This window comes from Melanaphis sacchari, unplaced genomic scaffold, assembly GCF_002803265.2.
Source record: "Melanaphis sacchari strain LSU unplaced genomic scaffold, SCAv2.0 Contig1_pilon_pilon, whole genome shotgun sequence".
Lineage (NCBI taxonomy): Eukaryota > Metazoa > Arthropoda > Insecta > Hemiptera > Aphididae > Melanaphis > Melanaphis sacchari.
The window spans coordinates 1,031,441-1,052,042 of NW_020270976.1; the positions used below are offsets into that span (position 1 = coordinate 1,031,441).

At 32.2% G+C, this 20,602-nt stretch overlaps 1 protein-coding gene across 5 annotated transcripts in view; it reads left to right on the forward strand.

Moving 5' to 3' along the window:
• LOC112593296 (facilitated trehalose transporter Tret1-like) overlaps window positions 1–20,602 on the forward strand; it is a 51,579-nt gene that overhangs the window by 15,785 nt on the left and 15,192 nt on the right. For 2 of the 5 annotated variants that reach the window (XM_025337671.1, XM_025337669.1), the window contains 2 exons: window positions 2,437–2,580; window positions 10,936–11,484. In XM_025337671.1, coding sequence (XP_025193456.1) covers window positions 2,521–2,580; window positions 10,936–11,484 — 609 coding nt within the window. In that variant the 5' untranslated portion in view covers window positions 2,437–2,520. Of the gene's footprint in view, window positions 1–1,482; window positions 1,533–1,596; window positions 2,329–2,436; window positions 2,581–4,085; window positions 4,290–10,935; window positions 11,485–20,602 lie in introns of those variants that run through there. The other 3 variants (XM_025337672.1, XM_025337670.1, XM_025337673.1) reach the window with 3 other exon arrangements.

Sequence of the window (20,602 nt, forward strand, 5' to 3'; positions counted from 1 at the left end):
GCGTTTTACTCAAATGATAATCGCTCGTAATAAAAAATATAATTAACTTTTACAAACAATGAAATTTAAGTTGAATGTTTGTACAATTTCAAAAAATTTGACAAATCATTAATTAAAATAAATAGGTTATGTTATTTGTTTGAGTAAATATATATGTGAGTGTGTCTTATTTAACGTTAATGATTTTCGATCTAACTGTTGTATGAGTATATTTTGACATTCTATATTCTCTGTATTAAAGTATTTATCGAGACTTTCAAATTTGAAAAGCCTTCGCTGAATATACCAAAGTATAACTGCAAAGTACAGCCAGCAGTATACATTATTACGTATTGTGTGCGCTAGCTGCTGCTGTTGAAGTCCGAGTTATTAGTAAGTGAACATTGGTTATAGACTATAGACTCTATAGTATAACCTATTGGTAGGGGTTACCTACATTGGATACACCAAGATTTCGTTATTTAAAATTTGTTTAGGAATTTATCTCAGGTGCTTCGAAAATATAAACATTTACGATTTCTTACTGCCCAACAAAACGATTACGGTACACCACAAATCATTGGTATTGTTATAATAGGACGCGGGCTTGATATGCTACGACATAATGATGATGTTCGTCATTGGCGCCAAGTCTGAGTGTTTCATGAAACGTCGAAAACGATACTTAGTATTAACGGTACGTCGCCGTAATCCACTGTAGATACGTCATGACGGTGCATAATCGTAGTAGGTAGTAATAATAATAATTTTCATAATGACGATAAACAATAATTGCCGAGGGAAAATATACGGTTCAAAAACGCGGTGCAGGTTTATGGCGAAATAGTCGCACAACAGTTTCTATTTTTTAATTCAATTTTTTTTCGACATGCCGATTTCACGGTAATATTATAATTATACGGAGCGCGTGGCCCATGGACCGACGTAAATTTCCCACCGCCGTACAGTACATTCTCCTTTTGCCCCTACAACCACAAACTGGTATTTATTTTTGGTTTTCTTAGGAAATATCGTGGATAACCAACAGCAGTGCATTTACGGCACTGGTTTGCGCCCGAACGGGTCCCCGTGGGACAGGGGGGCACGTCGGATGTCGGGTTTGTACGTTGTTACGGAGGGAAAGGGCGTAGGTAGTGGAGATTCGTTCCACGGGAAAGTCCGAGAACCGTTGGGCACGCTGCGTCATCGCCGTCGAGAATCGAGATGAATGGAAAAAGATTTCATTCCGCGATGACAAATAACACGATTCTCCGATCTCGTCACTACTTATTACACCTGTTGCCGGCGTATTATCGTAGTCATCGTCGTGTTGTGATAACCGAGCGTTTCCCGTCTCCTCGACCCCTCCTACCCTGCTAGCTCCCACCACACCCGTCGAACGTTTTGATCGACCCCCACCCCGTCCGTCCCCACCAAACGAACTTCGACGGCAACCGGTTTAACTGATAAAAATAATATATATATTTATATTATATTATATTCCAAGCAGCCGGGACAACAGCATGGCCCGTATTACACTGACGGCTCACCAAGTACGTATGAAACGCTGCACACACCCCCTACTCCTCATCGGAGAACGCGTAGTTTCCTCTCAGTCACGCACCGCACACCGCAACGTCCGCAATAGTATTACATGCCCAACTACTATATTATATTATAATACGTACCGCGACCGCATTTTTTTCACATAATATATACCAGAGATACCAATAATATAATGGTAATATCATACATTTAGTACACCTACGTAGTAACAGTAGTAGTGGTAGTAGCAGTGCAATTTTTTTTTCGCATATTTAAATACCCTCGTGTGTGTGTGAATCATTCGCAGTATTAGACGTACGCATCACTCTCGCGACGAGTCTCCGTCACACGGCTTGCGTTTTTTTTCTTTTTCATTATAAAACGGTACAGTTTAGGTACACGTCACGCGTTCAAATATATCTATATATATATATGTATGTATAAACGGATACATAACGTTTACAATATATATTTTATTTCGCGAGTGCGGCCTGTACGCATACTATATATAGTATAAAGCTCTGGTTTCGGAGACTCGTTTAGATCACATCGCATTTGCAGTGCACCGCGATCGTTCCACGCGCGCCGGAACGATTCCATTTTTTCGATGGGATTTCGCAATCCGTACGTGTTGATACTGTCGGTCGATTACAAGTTGCGCGCCAAACTGATGCCACTGAGGTCTTGATATATATATAAATATATATACATACACTTCGCATACGAATATATATATTACACGATTCAGGGACTACATTGGAATTCAAGAGTAAAAACCGAAATCCATAAACTTCGACGACTCGAGTACTTACACATTGCTTTTTTTACTGTACACACATGGCTACACGGCACCAGTTTTACGTGTGATATTATGTGATAATATAATAAACGTGCGACCGTGTGTTTTTACAGACCGTGTCGAGTCATCATCGCGTTTGAACGTTATTGAACGCATACAACAACATAAACGAAGACAGATACAACACTTGGCAGAAAATGGCTTGGATCAAACGCGATCGCGGAGATAAAGCAATGCAGCAGATGACGTTCACGATCGTAAGTTTTTGAATCCTAAACACGGTTCCTATCATTGTTGTCGTTATTATTATTATTGTTGTTGTTATTATTGTTATTATTATTAATAATATTATCGTCATCGTCATTACGGGTTTAAACGTGTTGTGCACAATTAACCGACGTTTCTACGAGTTTCGCGCACTACCGCGTGTGTGGCTTTCAATTCGGTTTCTTAACCACTACGACGACGTAATAATTTTGTACTCGTCGTCGTCGTCGTCGTCGTCGTAGTCGCTGCTGCTAATTGATCGTACGAGAGCTGCAGCAGGACTCGCTGACCGCACGACGTGTGTGGAGGACGACGCGCGAGACGACGTCGGGTGTATTGCCAACCTAAATCGACGCCGTACCTATGGTATAAACACAATAACAACGAATAACGATGATAACGATAGTGTCGTACCATTTAATATTGTTAATTATTATTATTATTTTTATTATTATTATTCTTTACCTCGATTTGGCGCGATTGATAACGCGATATCGTGAAAAAAGAAAGAAAAAACATATATATATTATGTACATATAAAAAACGATATCGCGTCGTGCATGGTATGCGTTTGACGTGACTACGTGAGCGTACGCTACGACCATCTAATAGATATTATACAAATAAGGCGGACTCCGCGGCGAACGGCGATGCCTAAATCGCGGTGTGCAATGCAATGCAATGCGCCGCGGTCGGTGCGAACCGCGGAAATCCCGTTTAGCCCGTCGTCGCGTCCACTTTTCCGGTCGACTTTCCGCGCGCGGACACTGCGACAGGCGTTGGGCGGTTGGGCGCTCCCGAACGCGACGCGTACCGCCGCCGCTGCTGCTCCCGTCGCCTGTCGCCGTAAAAAACGATTATTAAATCGCCAACTTTGGCGGTACCTAAGACGCGATCGATTATTATCGCATTACACGCCACGAATTAAAACATTATTACGTTCGTTTAATATTATCTCGGACATAAATCGACAGACGCGTGAAAGACCTCTGCAGAACACATAATCGACAAATTGGTGCGCGCACATATGTAAAATAATAATAATAATTTGTATACGTATGTCGTGTGCGTGTGTGTGCCTGTGTGTGTGTATAAACGTTAAAAATGTCTCTAATCAGTACGTTAATTACCGGCCTCTATAAGATGCTAATGGACAATTTTTATGTCAGTCGAAACCTTTTATATACTCGTCGCAGACGTGTGCGTGTCGTGTCCGGTCCGATCGGTTTTTATACTCAAATATCATACAAAACGCTTTATTACGTACGAGTATAATATGACCGAGACACACGGAATATTATAATAATTATTATATTATTATTATTTTTTTTTTACTTCCTATATTCTATACATTCGTTCGATTATCTCGTTTTTTATAATATATATATATATATATATATATACATAATATACGTATAAAATATAAACGTATAAACTTGATATTATTATTATTATTATTATACATACCCGTTTGATATCGTTTCGATTGGTCATGAAACCATCATGCAAGCCACCGTCACGTCGTTAGAAAGTCAAAATACGTTTTTTCCTTCCGTCGTTTTTTCTGCACTCGGACTGCAGTCGGACTTACGCAAGTGTTCAGCGATATTATTTTCTTACATCGTAATATCTACCTGTTTAACATACCCTGCACAAACCGACACCGGAATCATAAAAATGGAAGTTGTGACACGCGGGGGTAAATAAATATCATACTATATATTATTATTGTTATTATTATGCTACACCCATCCTCGCTTATAATTTGTTAAATTTTTTAAATTTTTAAACGCATTCGGTTAAAACATTAATAGCGATATTTTTTTAAAGAAAGCGTTAATATGCACTTGATTAAAGAGTTTTGTCCTATCTAATATTTAAACTAGGATTATCACATAACGTCAGTATTGCTATTTACTGTACACATTTTCTAAATAGACATTTCAGTAAAATAATACGATATGTTGAACTTTACCTAAGTCTTTTTGAGATACGACGCTTATCTTCAGTTGTTTCCGGTCCACACGAATATAAATAAAAAGTGAATTTTGGACAATAATTCAGGGAACCTTTTTACTTTAACGAAATTTTCCTTAATGTATGTAAGTTAATAATTTATTCATCATTTGTTTAATATTGAATGTTTCTTTTTAATCTTTTGTTTCAAAATAATAATTTAAATTTATTAATTATAAATAATATTGTTATTCAGATAATATACAATGTACATAATAGCAATATCTACACCCATATTAATTATGGTATTGATTTATATATGCATATACAATGTACATAAATCAAACAATTTTTTTTTTTAGTTAATATAATTTATTTATGATAAACATTTATTTTAATTAACTCATATTATCAATTTCGTAACTTATATGATTTTTATAATAGTCATTCTCAGGTATGTGCTATTAATAAAACCTAAAGACATTAATTAATTGATTTTATAATGTTAATAGATAATTTATTTTTAAACGTTAATTAAACTATGTTTTTTAAAGCAAAAATATAATTATAACTTTATAAAAAAATTTCAAATTGATTAGGTTTTAACCCTAGAATTAAATACTTTTCATTAAAAAGAATCATATTAATACTCGCACATATTAAACACAATGCAATGAGAATGTATTATTTTTTTTTTCTTGCGTGAATTATGATTATAAAAATAATTACAATATATTTATGCTTTTAAATATAATTACATAACTCTACATCTGCTATGCACTATTTTTCAGTTATCGAATCTATTTTTCCAACTTTCCAAGTTATAATCTATAAATCTTTTTTTTACATATAATGTACAGATAATTGAATTATATACTATACACATTTCCAGCAAAAATGTTCATTGTTTTTTTGTTCTGAATTTTTATTAATAAAGTGTCGCAGATAAATAAAACGATAAAGATATAAAATATAGGTACTACATAGTATATTTATATGCATAATTTAATAATATATTCTAAGTTACGTCGATTTTCCTTGTTTGTATAATATACGCCCATAAATTTCCTTGCTATTAGCAAATCCATTTGTATTGTATACTCGTTAAAACATAATATGTCATCATTAACATGTTTCTGTACTCAATTCTATACATAACCGGGCGAAAATAAATAATATGAAATCGGTTGGTTTTGAAGGTTATACACACATTTTTGAAGCTAAATTAAAAACTGATTGCGTTTTATTGCAATTTACCGAAATTTATTTATAAAAGATGATTATTCTAGGGTATACTGTAATGATTTCATTTGAATTCAATATTTTATACGATACGTCATGCTTGTCAATGTATCATAATTTTTTTGTGTAATCTGTTTATACTGCATTTAATAATCAGAGTAATGTATGATATTTTTCTTTACATATTATTACAATTTTAAAACGGAAATCTATCCACAAACAATATTTATGCATACAATTCTCGCACATAACATTATAGAAGTAGGTACCTACTTATGATTTGTATAGGTTAGGTTACGGCATTAGCAAAATTTCATAAACAACATTTTCGCAAGCAAATAAAATAAGCACATAACCTACCTTGTATTTGTCTTACAGAAAAAAAATTTCATTAATTGTTATTGTAGTGACGAATATTTATTATTATTATTATTATTGATGTTTTTTGTGACATAAAAGTTTAGGATAATCTTTGCTTTTTTTTTTTTTTTTAAATCTTGGTACAATTTTCACGAAATTTACATTTAATATTTTCTTTATTTATTTTTATTCATATATACTGAATTTACTTAATTGCGGGCGTCGATATATATGTACATGTGTATAATTATATTTATACATTATTCCGGCCATTTATAAAAAATTGTATTCAATGGAAGTAATTATATAATCAAATCACAACCGGGGTTATAGGGACTAGATAACACAGCTTTCTATGCAAGACGTTATCGTCGTAGACCGAGAAATTGTACGATAATAAAATCCGACCTCTAACCACGTAAAATTTCGATCCCGCTCACAAACACGATACTGTATGCGCATACACTATGGTTTAGGGAGCGACGAAGCCACGAGAGAACAAAATTGCGCCGGAGCGTTTTGAATTTGAAACGAAATTCATCGAGCCGGCGTGGTCCAAGTCAAATCGAATGTTCCGTCGACCGTTCGCGTCTATACATAGTTACAAATCAAATTTCTGATAATTTCTGAAAATCGTTCACACAGATATGATAAAAATTATGAACTGTAATAACGTTCGGACACCGTGCAATCGCTCTGTATATAAACGACGCTAGCGTCTAGAAATAATAATAATATTGTTTATCTAGAACAAATGAATACATGTAAATGTATATAGATTGACATAATCATGACAAATTTGTAAAGACAATTCTTTATTTCATTATTATTATTATTATTATTATTATTATTTTTTAAATCCAGTGTGGTGTTTCGCGGAAATCACTAGACACTCTTTTCCGCGAATCTCGCGTAACAATACATAAATTCACATTATATTTTCTTCCCAAAACCGCTCGCGTGAGCGTCTAAGCAGCTAGTGCATAATTTACTCTGGTTTTAAATACGGTGCGGTATAAAACAGTGCTGTGCTTCGATATCGTTTTTTTTTTTTTTTCCAATTTTTTCCAATTTTTATTTATACGCGTATCATCGTCCTTGTCAACATCTGTCAAACGCTCAACTATGGATTGATACGTATGCGTTCCATTATAAATCACGCTATCGGTCGGATAATGACGTTTTTTCATTATATATGGCGTATAATCTATATCCGGATGCTTCTGGCACGTAAGGCTTATTAAAATTTAAGTTGATTCGCTCGCGGATTTATTGTAATTTTGTATTATTATTCTTTTATAATGATGTGTGTACTTACACGTTTTCTCTACTTGCGAAGGACGATTTGTGATGTATGTATCGCATATTTTGTAGAAAAAAAATGTGTGTGTTTACAGTTAAAAAAATACATTTCTGGCTTCTGTAGTTTATTTTAAAGGAAGATTTCACGGTTCAAGATAATTTTTTTAATTGTCTCGCTAATTAAAATTTCATTAGTAACTATTGTTGAACTTTTACTTTCAAAAACTATTTTTGGATTAGGATAATGTCAAGAAAAATACTTTTAAATACTCAACATTATTTTGCGGTGATAATTTATAATATTACTTATAAGTACAGTGATAAGATCGTGAATTTTTGCTAAAAAAACATTCAAAAACTACAGTCGTGGGATATTTGTGAATTGAATTATTTTATAATATAAATTAAACAAAGTAAAAAGTGACAATTATTCCTCAGTATTTTTATTATTTACTAACTATTATGTGTACCTACATTTTTAATATTTAAATATTAAGTTTCTTTTATCTTGAATAAATATACAATATGGCACTTCAGACATAGTATAGGTACACTCATTGTTTACATGCATAGACCTGAGTATAATATCGTGTGACTTAGGTCATTGTTTAAATAATTTATCAAATAATAAGGAAACTGTATATAATATATCTATATTCACTCGTATTTTTTAAAAATTATTTATGTTAGAATCTTATCGTTTATTCAAATTATATACTTACAAACATAAAACTTAAAATTTGCACATTTTTTTTCTTCATTATTTATGCATACATTTTTAGGCATACAAATTATACTGTGTTATTCTTGTTATGCTTTCGTGTCATTTTTTAAAAAAGAAACTGAAAACCGATAATTTATTGTTTTAAAAGTTATAGGTCAAATGCATATTGCATAGTGAACTTAAATTTAGCAGTTGCAATACAGTTAGCATTTATTTTGTATATGTTACATTCCTTGTTGGTAAGAAGAGTAAAATTTTTTACTAAACGTTTTGTATTCAATATTACTTATTACATTATGATTCAAATACAGTCATTTTTTACGTGTATTAAAAACATTAATTTAATTAGTATTGATATCACTTTTTTTGTTCCATAATATATCAATTACTATACATTTAATGGTCTATAATATAATGAATTATGAGTAATCAAAGTCAAAAACTGTTCTCAGGATTTGCACTATTATTTGATAACCTTAATGTAAAGTTATTAATAATATATACCCATTTTTATTTTTTAATACTTAATATTTAAAATGGCATTTAAAAATAAACCAAATCGAGTCTATTCATACCACATTCACTTTCCGTCTCAATCCATGTCCTAAGGTTATCCTTTACTCACAACAATTAAGTATTTTGTCTAAAATTAAATTACAGATCACCTTTAGCATATCATATCCACTTTAAGTGAATTTACTTGAATAGCAATTTCGAATTTAATAGGTATATAAAAAACAATATAAGTCAAAAATGAATATCCAAACCTAAAAACTTAATTACTTATTTACAAAGCATTATTCAATTATATTTTGACTACACTACTACAGTCTTTAACTTTGGGTTAAGTCAAAAAATCAAATCTTAGTGAAATTGTAGAACATTGATTTATGCTAAAATTCTTAACCATCCTAAGTTTTTAACGATATTTTCCAAACTGTTCTTAATTTAAATCCATGTGCAAAGAAGAAAAAAAATGTCATTACATATTAGGCTACCACTCTATCGCATAATCCTAATTTATATATATGCTAGCAATTATAGAAAATCCTCTTAGACGATCAAGTGAAACTGGTATCATGATCTATTAAACTAATATAATGTACAAAAATTAAAAAAATAATTGTTAATAAAATAATTTATATCATAGTTTATCATTAATGCCAGTAAGTCAATATGTCAATAAGTGTCATCATGAGAGGGGTACATGTTTTATAAAATTTTATGGGTTTATATTTTTCTGTTATCATATTATTATGCTTATTACGTATAACTTTGACTATGCGTATTGTATTTTCCCAAATAATAATTAAAAAAAAAAAAAAAAAAATTACTATTATTTTTTAACACGTATTATACATTGTGTAATTAGCAGACATTATCTATCGAATTTCATAAAATATACAAGTCATAAGTTTTTGATTTTAAAATCAAATATATATATCTGAAAATTTGTCTGATATACTGAAAATAGGTAGTAGGTACACGATTGTGATGAATTATGGGATGTTTTTTTTAACCTATTTAATATACTGGATTTCAAATTTGCGGTTATACGTATATAATTATTAATTTCTATAATTATTATAATTATTCTGAGACACGCTTGTTATTGCCTGAGAATATTTGTCTGCGTATTTTAAAAATCATTACTCGGCAAATTTATCAAGGCGTAGTGTTCTGTATGGGTAAACAATTTATTTACAATTTCTATTCATATCGAAAAACAATAATAATAATAATATATCATTATAATCTCGCGATAAAATATCTGATCGATCGCGACCCGTTTCGCGGGACAAATGAACAATGTAGGTACCTATACCTTGTGTGCTGCTTATACATACATACCTACACCTCCTTTGCTGCGTGCGACAACGTTGTTGTGACTGTTGTGACGCATTGAAATAATAATAATAATAATAATAATTAATAATAACGATATGTCGGCGGCACGAACGTTGTCGTATCGTACCTCCCGAATCGGCCCGACCCGCAGTCGTCCGGCGGGAGAAAATATCGTTGAACGGTGGCGATAAAAATCTCCAAATCTCCAAACACTGCAGAGACTCCGCTCACAGTATAGGTACACGGAGCGTGGTGTTCCGAGTTCTCGGATACGCAGATACGATATCTCGCACTCATATTGTTCCAAACGTTCGATTATACTTTAACGCTATTGCGACCGATAAGATCGTCGAAAACACGCGCGAAACCCCCCCAGTTACGTACCTATAACACGCGTATCGTAACGCGGCGTGCGCAGGTATATCATAACGTCGTCGTACTTGGACTGATTAAAACAATGCAGCCGTCTTATCGATGTATACCTCGCAAACCGTATACCGGGTGATCGTTTCGTCTGACGGCACTCCGCGCGTTACGCAATCCCGACCGACGCTGGTCGCCGGCCGGCGCAGAATCCTAGACAAAACCGGGGTTTGGCGACCGGATACGACCGGATACGCGCGAGCTCGGCACCCAAAATCACGACGACGTCGCGTGTCGTCCGACGTTTTGCTGTACCGGCAAACGCCTCTGAACCCCGTACCCGCGACCGGCTTTTCCAAACGCCGAGCGCCTCGAAACGGGATCACACTGTATTGTGTTGTATAACAGCAGCGGCGGCGGCGGCGGCGGCGGCGTCGTATATATTATTATTATTATTACGGCTCGTTCATGACACGAATTTTATTTTTCGCGCGACGAAACCCGTCACAATACCGCGGCGCCACTAATGCTGTCGCGTTTGTCTGTCTAGGACATGCCCATCAGCGAGGACCAGGTGGCCGAGCTGTACGGTGAAGGCGCCCGGATCCACAGCGTACACCACAGGTCCAGGCCGGAGCAGTCCGTGTTCGCGTCCACAATGTCGTCCAACGCCTCGGTGGACACGACGGTGGGCTCGACCGCGGCGCTCATACACAGCCACGCGGCCAAAGTCAAGAAGAAGAAGTACGCCTTCCTCAGGCAGGGCCACAGCGGCGGCACCGCCCAGCAGTCCGCTTCGGCCGCGGCCAACAACGGTTACGTGACCGGCCGGCACTGCCGGGACGCCGCCATACACAGCCAGAAGGAGCTGAACATCCGGCTGGCCACGCCCACGGTGCCGAACTTCATCGATCAGATACTCAAGAAGAAACAGGCCACCGAACAGGTGTCCGCCAAGCGTCTGAGCAGCGACGACGACGACGACGACGACGACGACTGCGACGACGACGACCGGGACGACGAGGAGGACGACGTATTCCTGCAGGACCTCAAGTCCGCCGCGAAAATCCGGACGTCGCAGAACACATACGTCCCACAGGTACGTCATTACTTTTAACGTTATTTGTAGGTCCGACGTTTCGTTTTTTACTTCTACCTTTATACTGCTACTACGGTATCGAGTCATCATCGGTGATGGGTGGTCACTGGTCACGTTATTCGATTTACGTTTTGACGACTGATACTGATTGTAGATATCAATATCGGTATAATGAATTGTTGTGGGATAAGAGAAACGGCCTTTCAACACAATTATGTCATGTTTCGTAACTTTCGTTGCGACTGCGTATTGTGATGTCAGTTTTTAAACCCGAACGTAATTATATAGTATTGAAGAGTCTTGCTTGAATTTTGCTCATGGGCAATTCGATCGCGTCTATATTTAGCTAATAACCGCGCAGTTTGCACGCATGCGTTAAAATTATAATAAGCGTATTTTAAAATGTACCTGTATGTTGTTACTCGTAACTATTACAGCGTAATCTCTAACTACATAACTGTAACTTGTAACCGAGTTACTGTTTATACCCAAAATCCGAGTTACTATTGTTCTAATTTTCGGTATCCGGTCACGTTATAATGATATCATGTATTTTCTGGTTGGTCAAGTCTGTACGATGTGTTCGCGGAGTCGATTTATATTTTATAAATTCCAGCCTGGATTTGGGATGTTTGATTTTTCCTACATTTGTTTCACATCCCCTACTCCGATTGGGCTACTCCGTCTTGTGTTTCACCCTGACCTAAATAAACGAACGAACGCCAGTCGTAATGGATGTAAGACGGGGAGCGACCTCGTTTCAACTACATCAATTAATATTCAAATATCTGATGTATAATCGATATACGCACAGTTTTCGTGTGAATCGCGTCTGTCAGTTACTTATATTAATATCAATCGCACTCGGTTGTCTATTTCACTGCTTTCCGTCGTTCGGTCCACTTGACCACGTTATGGCTCAACACTTTAACAGGACCATGTCATTAAGGGCCTGGCCCTCTATGTATGGTGATTACGAGTTTAACGATGACGATGACGACGACGACGAGGGAAAACATACGAAAGCCAATTATGAACAGGTAAAAAGCTAATAATAATAGTAGTTAGAGAAAAACACACGAGTAGGATGCCACGATAGGAGGTTATTTGCGCAATATTCCACGACACACATACTTTATAAAACACTTTATAATACTGCACGCTGGTCATGGTTCGTTATAATAATGTTATGAGTTGCTCGTCGCGTTCACGGTCAGTCTAACGAGGTCGATATGTTAATATATTCGTCTATATGAGCATCTGCAGTACGAAGGGATTTGACCACCAAAATGAGAACTAGAGAACTATTTATATTTTTATAGAGATCTGTTTGCAAAAATTTTTTTTTTCAAATTTTTATTACCCACAATAATTAAGAACCTTTGGAAACTGTTTTATGGAAAATATTTATGTATCAGACGTTACGAAAGAAAAATAAATATAAGAACTAAAATATCTGATTATTATTTCGATCGAACGGATAGTTAAATAATTTAAGTTACATTATAATATCTTGTATTTAAGTTAACTTTAATTTTTTCTCAAACATGAATTATTGATGAATTATTAACTATTTTTACAAAAATAATACCTATATCAATTTAACAGAATGTTAACGAAGAGGTAAAAAAAAATTATAAAATAAGTATTCGTAGATCTTTAGTTCTGTGTGATGAATGGTTTGATATTGTTCGCTCATTTAATTAATCTTACTCGCGAAATGGTTTTTAACAATGCGTATGTTATGAATAGCTATACAATAATATGTTTTACATCGATGCTGTGTTATTTAATGATATTGTGTAATTTATTTAAAAAAATTACTGTGCCTACAACCTTTTAGTACACGCCCATTATGTTTGATATTTTTTCTTCAATAATTATCTCTTTTAATGTATATTATATTAGTATATACATGCGAGAATCGTAATTGTTAATAATTAAAAAAAAAAAAAAAAAAAAATCACTAATTAAATCAGTTTAATTGTTGTCTATATGGTTAGACAAAAGAGTTTGTCTTAGAAAAAAGGACTGCTTATTAAAAGATATTACTTTTTAACGTTGTTTCTACTTTGTACTTGAAGATAAAACTAACAATTATTCGTTTACAATTTGGCAATGTCTATTGTGTATCATAGTAACGGGATCAATTTTTTAATTGCTGGTTAATATAATTTTATTGTAGTATAATAATAATCGTGAGATTTGTTTCGAATGCACTATTTTTTTTTTTCTATATTATAATTTCAAACAAGAATTTCACGATAAAATGAAATAGCGTTAGCTATTTAACATTTCCGTTGTTTCGTAATTCGTTGAAAACGATGATTGAAGCTTTAATGTTTTTTTTTTTTTTTGTTCATAATATAGAATATTAATATTGGAGCATTCTCACTTGATAAAATTTGATAACAATGTTTGTTTTTAGTATTCATCCTGTAGATGTTTTAATATTATATTTTATTACGTACTTTGTTTTTAAATACAAACCATCTTCGTTGTAATCAAAGTTTCGTTAGATTTACAACAATAATATAAATATAATATATTAGTAGGTACGATTATAAATATTTGACACAAAATGAAATCGTATTTCCTTGAATTGTTCGAAGTACGCAGCATAGTCGTACGTAGTCAACCGTTTGTTTGCCTACCTTTCAGGCGCGATGATTGCTCGAGTACACGCCTCGCATATTAAAACAAGCCATTGATGCGGGAAGGATTGTAGCCTTGGAATACACTTACTATAGATTAATCAATCATAAACATAGTGTGTCTATACAGTAATTATTGGAAAATTCGTTAATGTGTATATACGTTACTAGAGGTGTTTTATAGTTTAATATTATAATACAGTCGCATGATGGGAATGTAAATTTTCGTGGGTGACAAGGTTTGGATGATAGTATATACGTGATGTGAAAATGTTGGAATATAAATTAAAGAACTCTATAGTGGTTTATAATTAAGGAAAAAAAATGATAATGCCATACACGTAAACACGCTCACATAATATAAAGAAATTTGAGCCAAAGGTCGACCGGCAGACAACATCAATTGGTCGGACTATCAATACGCCAGTAAACGTGCTAAACATGTATACACATTGTCGCATATTGCAGTTGAAGCCTACAGTTGTAGAGGGATCGACCTTGATCTTATAATTGACCCTTTGCCGGTAGGTAATTCAAAAAATAAGACCATTTTTTCTTTTTTCGTTCGCCATCAAAGTAAATAATATGTTTTTCTCAAATAATAATGATATAATCTATATTAATTGATAGATATTAGATATTCCATAATATGTACGCTGCTTTTATAATTGATCAATGTTTTTCAAAAACGCCATACGTAGATATAGTATGTAACTTGAACAATAAAATTGTTTTGTTCCTATGCTGTTGAAAAACAATAAACAAAAACAGCAATTAAATTCTTGTAAAAAATAATTTAAAGATTAAATTGTTTTATTATGTCTGTAGTCTTGTTTTTTTTGAAAATAATCTTTTAGAAATAAGTAGGTGTCTAATAATATATCTCCGTATCTAAACTATTATTCAGGAGTCACCGATTAATGTTTTCGCGGAGTGCCACGTTAGGAATTCATTTAGTTTTTTTATGTTTTTATAAAATTCAATTTATATATTAAAACAAAGAAAGTAAAGGCTAGAAACCTAACCTTATCCAAGGAAAAATAAAAAATGTATTTCAACTAATGAAAACCATATTAAAAGATAGGTTTCCTGTTGGTGAGCCAAATAAAGTTCGTGACATTTGGTGACCTCTGCTATATTTTATTTAGTGTCTCGTTGTCTCGTTTATTAGCACTGTTAAAAAAAAAAAATAATACTTTGTCGAGGAAAAACTAAATCATTGAAATCTTTTCGAATTTTCATTGGTTTGATACTTTGATAATCATATATATATATATACATTGTAATACTCAGATTGCATTATTGTTGACGCTAAATATCTTATTTTTTTATTGTTGATTAAGTAACAGTTTTCAGTAATTTTATTATTTTGCGCGATAACGATAATCAACTGAAGGGTGTAACATGATATTCAATATCATTGAAGAAATAATTTTTTTTTTTAAATTGTATATTGATCATGTTTTAAACTACATGACGATATACGACAAATATTTATGTGTTGTTACTCCTGACACGTATCTAATAAATTTAAACAAAGGAAAAAAAACTAAATGAAAAAATATCGTAAAAATGTGCTCAAGATTTAATCATTGAACTATTTTTGTAATAAACAATTAATTTTGATTATTCGTTTCGGTCATTCATAACTCATTTATAGTCACTTCTTCGATACAAATTATGAATAATATATATATAATTTTAAATATTTAACCTTTATATATATATACTTCATGTTTCACGAATTGCGATTGCATCGATACTCATTTATATATAATATATAATATATATATTATAATGTAAATATTAAATTAATATGTATTTAAATCAACCATATTTGTTCGAAATAAATATGCAGTGGATAGTTTAAAAAATACGTTTGCGTACTATTACTATAAATTATAATTATATCATATGTTAACTCAAAAAAAAGAAAAAGAAATTTGAAACAATTTAATGAGAACTTTGGTGTGAAAATCAAGGCATACCGATGACCGTGTGCTAATTTAAATTCGTATATATATAGTAAAATATTGGTGATCAACAATTGCGTCTACATGCCGCAATAAAACATAATATTATTATGCATATATTTTTTAATAACTTTATTATTATACTTGTTGTGATAAAGACTAGCATGATATCCCTTTAAAATCGTAATGTTTTAATGTAAACGCGTATTACAATAATTTATTTACTAATGTTTTGATACTGTATACACATGAGATGTTACATATGTATTTAGTATTTTCGTTCCCTGGTGCTATTTTTTATTTATTTATTTATTTTTTTTTTTGACACTCCTCCTGTTAAATGTAAAATTTATTTGACAATAACAATTAAATGTATATATGCCGATAACGTTAAACGAGAATAACAAATTCAACAAAGAATAATAAACTATATTGCTAATTAAATTTTAATAAGTATTACTGGTAATCAGTGCATAACTAAAAAATAATTAAAAATGAATAAATCAACATTCAATATTATAGTAAAAATTAGTTTGTAGTGGTTAAAAAACATAAGTTTAGATCATAATAAAGATTAAATAGTATAATAATTAATTATCGTATCTTTTATAGTTCTAATAATATTAAAAACGCAAATATGCGTTAATATAATATTATTGCCGAAATAAAATCTTCTCCCTCCCCCAATCAAACCACAAGTGCATTTTTCTCGTTGAACCTTTACAGTGTAAATTAATTTGCAATTCGAACAATTATATTTATCTCTTTGATGTAGGAGTCAAACTAAACTACATATAGACAGCAGCGAACGCTTTTAGAATTGACCACCGCATGATCCACACGGAACTCGTTATCGTAGTGGTCTGTTTCGTGTCAAAAAACCTGCACGTTTTTTATCGGCTCGTGTTATTCTTCGAATTGTGTCACGTTTTTATTCGACGGTTGTCTGCGCGAATTCGAAACTGACATATTCGCACTACTTTTGAGCAAACAACAGTGTTTGAAAAACGATATTTTTCGTCGCCAATACGATAAATAAAATATGACATTCAGTAAATATTTTTACAGATTCTGCGGGACTACAGAGCGAGAAGTATTGTGTTAATAAAATATTATATAAGACGGTACATTTTATGAAAACCAATTCGATGGTTCTCTAAAATTAAGAGAAATGTACTATGTAGAACCATATAGACAATGACAAATTCAATTAATTCATTGCAAATGTAACGTCTTCGACTCTATAAATTGATTGTGCAATAACTTCCGTCCAAAAATGAATATATTTCCTTGACTTTATACATTCACAATATCATTTTCATAGTTAATATTATTTAAATAAACATTTTGACTTAAATAATATTATGAGGTGTCATCGTTAGTCTATACTTGAAAAACATTTTAAATACATTTTATTTTAATAGACTAATTGAATGCGTTGCATATTTTTTGGGAATTTAATAAGCTAAGTATTAAGTTGAAAACAATATATACCATAAAGACATGGGATTTAGTCCTAATTTCACTTGAAAATAATCGGTTTTGATATTAATTATAGTGGTTTTTATTGGTATAGGTACCATGAAACGTGACTCGTGGTTATTTTATTTTTATTTTGAATTCGTGTTGTCAATTTTCAAACAGATTTACTGAATTTGAGTGTTTGGATTCTATGTTTACACATTCAGATAATTTACTCAATTAGATGTATCGGATTGCTAGTTACATTGAAATTGTGTATTTGTATTTCAAGATACGTTGGAGATTTTCAACTTGGTTACAAATTATTGTTACAATACAATAGTTACATTTAAAGTTACAAACTTTTTAATTATTTATGTTTATTTATTCAAGAATACAATGAAACTGCTCAACATTAGTTTTTTGAGAGGTACCTACATAAGACAAATATATTAGTTATATAAGTTATGATTAAAATTTAAAAGTATAAACATTGAAATTTACTGAAACATTGGTTACAACGTTTTACAAAATATTTTAGCTAATATGTATGGCGAGTAAAATATCACATACATAGAATTTACAATAACTGTAATAATATATTAGGTTGACACGAAGACACGAAATATGGATAACGGGCTTACACAGTTACGTACGGACAGTACACTTATATACATTAATATTACAAATTCCTTTTTATCATAAAACAAAATAATACATTTACCATTTATAATACTAATACTTATCTTTATAAATTTTTGATATGACTAATATTTGTGAAGACTGAAAATAAAGAAAATTAAGCGCCTAGTAATCAGTGTACGAGAAATAACGATTAATTGAATGATTTTGTTTAAAGCTTTAATAAATAGATAGTAATTATAACAATGGTTTTTTGAAAAAAAACCAACTTTCTTATAAATATTTAATTTATTAAATATTTCAATTGTTAAAAATTACATTTTGTTTTATAGATTGTATTATTTTTTAAATTTTGATCAAAGTATATACGTACTCTAAACTTCAGCAACTAATAATAATGCTTGAAACGATTTAATACCTAATATGAAAACTATTCTAAATGTTGTCAATTTCATTTTATTTTATTTTATTTTATTTTTTTTTTTATTATATGATTATTTTTATTCTTTTAATGGTTTCACGTAATCACGTCTAACGTCATAGTACGTTGACTTCTGCACAATGTGTTTCAATCTAGAAATAGATCTTTTTAAACGGTTTTTATTCGAATCTTATAGTTCGTCATACTATACACTTCAATCAACAACATATTTTCTTGACTTGTTATTGGAAATCTACTAGAAACTTTTATTAAAAATAAATAATAGCTCTTAACACGAGTGAATGTGGAAGTATAATTTGATAGTAGGTTTGTAACATAATCGTTCAATTTGTACTTTCTCGCATCACGTTGCCGCTGTGTTCTTGATCTTATCTTGCAGTTTTCTTATTCATAACAAAGTAATTATTGTTTGTTGCGCACATATTATCATAACTTTGGTTCATGAATATGTATTATCCGTTTTTACCAAATGTCATTGTCACACAAAAATTGGGCATAATAATAAGCAATACATTATCCATTGTAATTTCCATAACGTTAGTGTAATTATTTTTGTAATAAATTACCGGGCCAAGTAATAAAACTTATTTTATTTTTCTATGCCCGTTCTAACTATTCACAAATTTGCGTAATTAGGAACATTTTATGTTATGATTATTATTTTGTTTTCGTCTTGGGGTCTTTTCTACCGTGCTTAGTCTTGGATTTTACTCGGATTTCACCACATTACGCGCCGTTTCAATCTCGGTATAGGCAAACAACATAACATTAACGTACGTGATTGAGTGTATTGTGCGGGCGGTACCAATCAATTGCGTTGTGCTTAGGTTTATGTATTTCGTTTGATGAATCGGTCTTAGGCCTAATGGCGATTTCCGGTCGTTAGATGTAAAATCCGTAATCCCGTTAGCGTCCCTAAATATTAAAATTGTATCAGATTTGTTCCGTTTACGGTTGACGGAAAGGTTAAATATTATGGAATATTTGAAATTACCAAGACACATTTTTCAACTCGTTATGTTTTATTCCAACAACAATAACAAATTGAAATCGTTAAACAATTAAGTTTCTTTTTCTCGAAATATTCAAATAAAAAAATTAGCAACAAAAATCATTTGGTAAAGTTTTTAAGTGATTTTTTTTTTTTTTTTTTAAATCATGCGTAATAATCCTTATTGTGTTTTACTTTTAACTATATAGAATGTTAATTTATACTGAATGAAAATAATATAAGATTTTTATTCAAATATTTTGGCACTCCAAGTTAGGTTATAATCTCTCATCACTCCCCATGTATATGGCTCCGGCATGTGTACTTCAAAGGGTGTAAAACGAACAATATTGGCGTAAAACGAAACTTAACTGTAACCGGTTGAGTAGCGCAATCGATAATGTTATTAATATTATTAATGACTGTCGGGGAATTTGCTTAAAACCATGTGTCACACAAAAACCTCGAATGCGTTTTTATGCGCACGTACTGGAAGTGGCCTCGGCCCGTTTACGTTTCTAGTTTAATTAAATAAATTATAATTCCAAGAGATATTTTTTTTAGACTACCTTAATGGATTATCGTCTCCAACCCGGCCTTACGGATGTTTGATAAATGTTTTATTCAATTGCTCTACGCCAATGATATTCTTAAAGTTTAACGATGACATTTTTTATAAAAAAATATCGTCTTCTCATCAATTATGATGTAGCGAGACCATTTTCTGACTTATGAAATCCTATTTACGACCGTGTATTGTCTAAGGGTCTAATCGGATTTTCGTATACGTCCGACTGACTAATACGTACATATATGTACCATACGTACGCCTGCAATACGATATTACGTGAGTGTATTTTATATTTGTTAACGGTGTTGACAAGGCGTATTTTTTTAAAAAAATAATTAAATCCCATCAATCAAACGAACCCCGTTTATAATACTGTCCAACTTT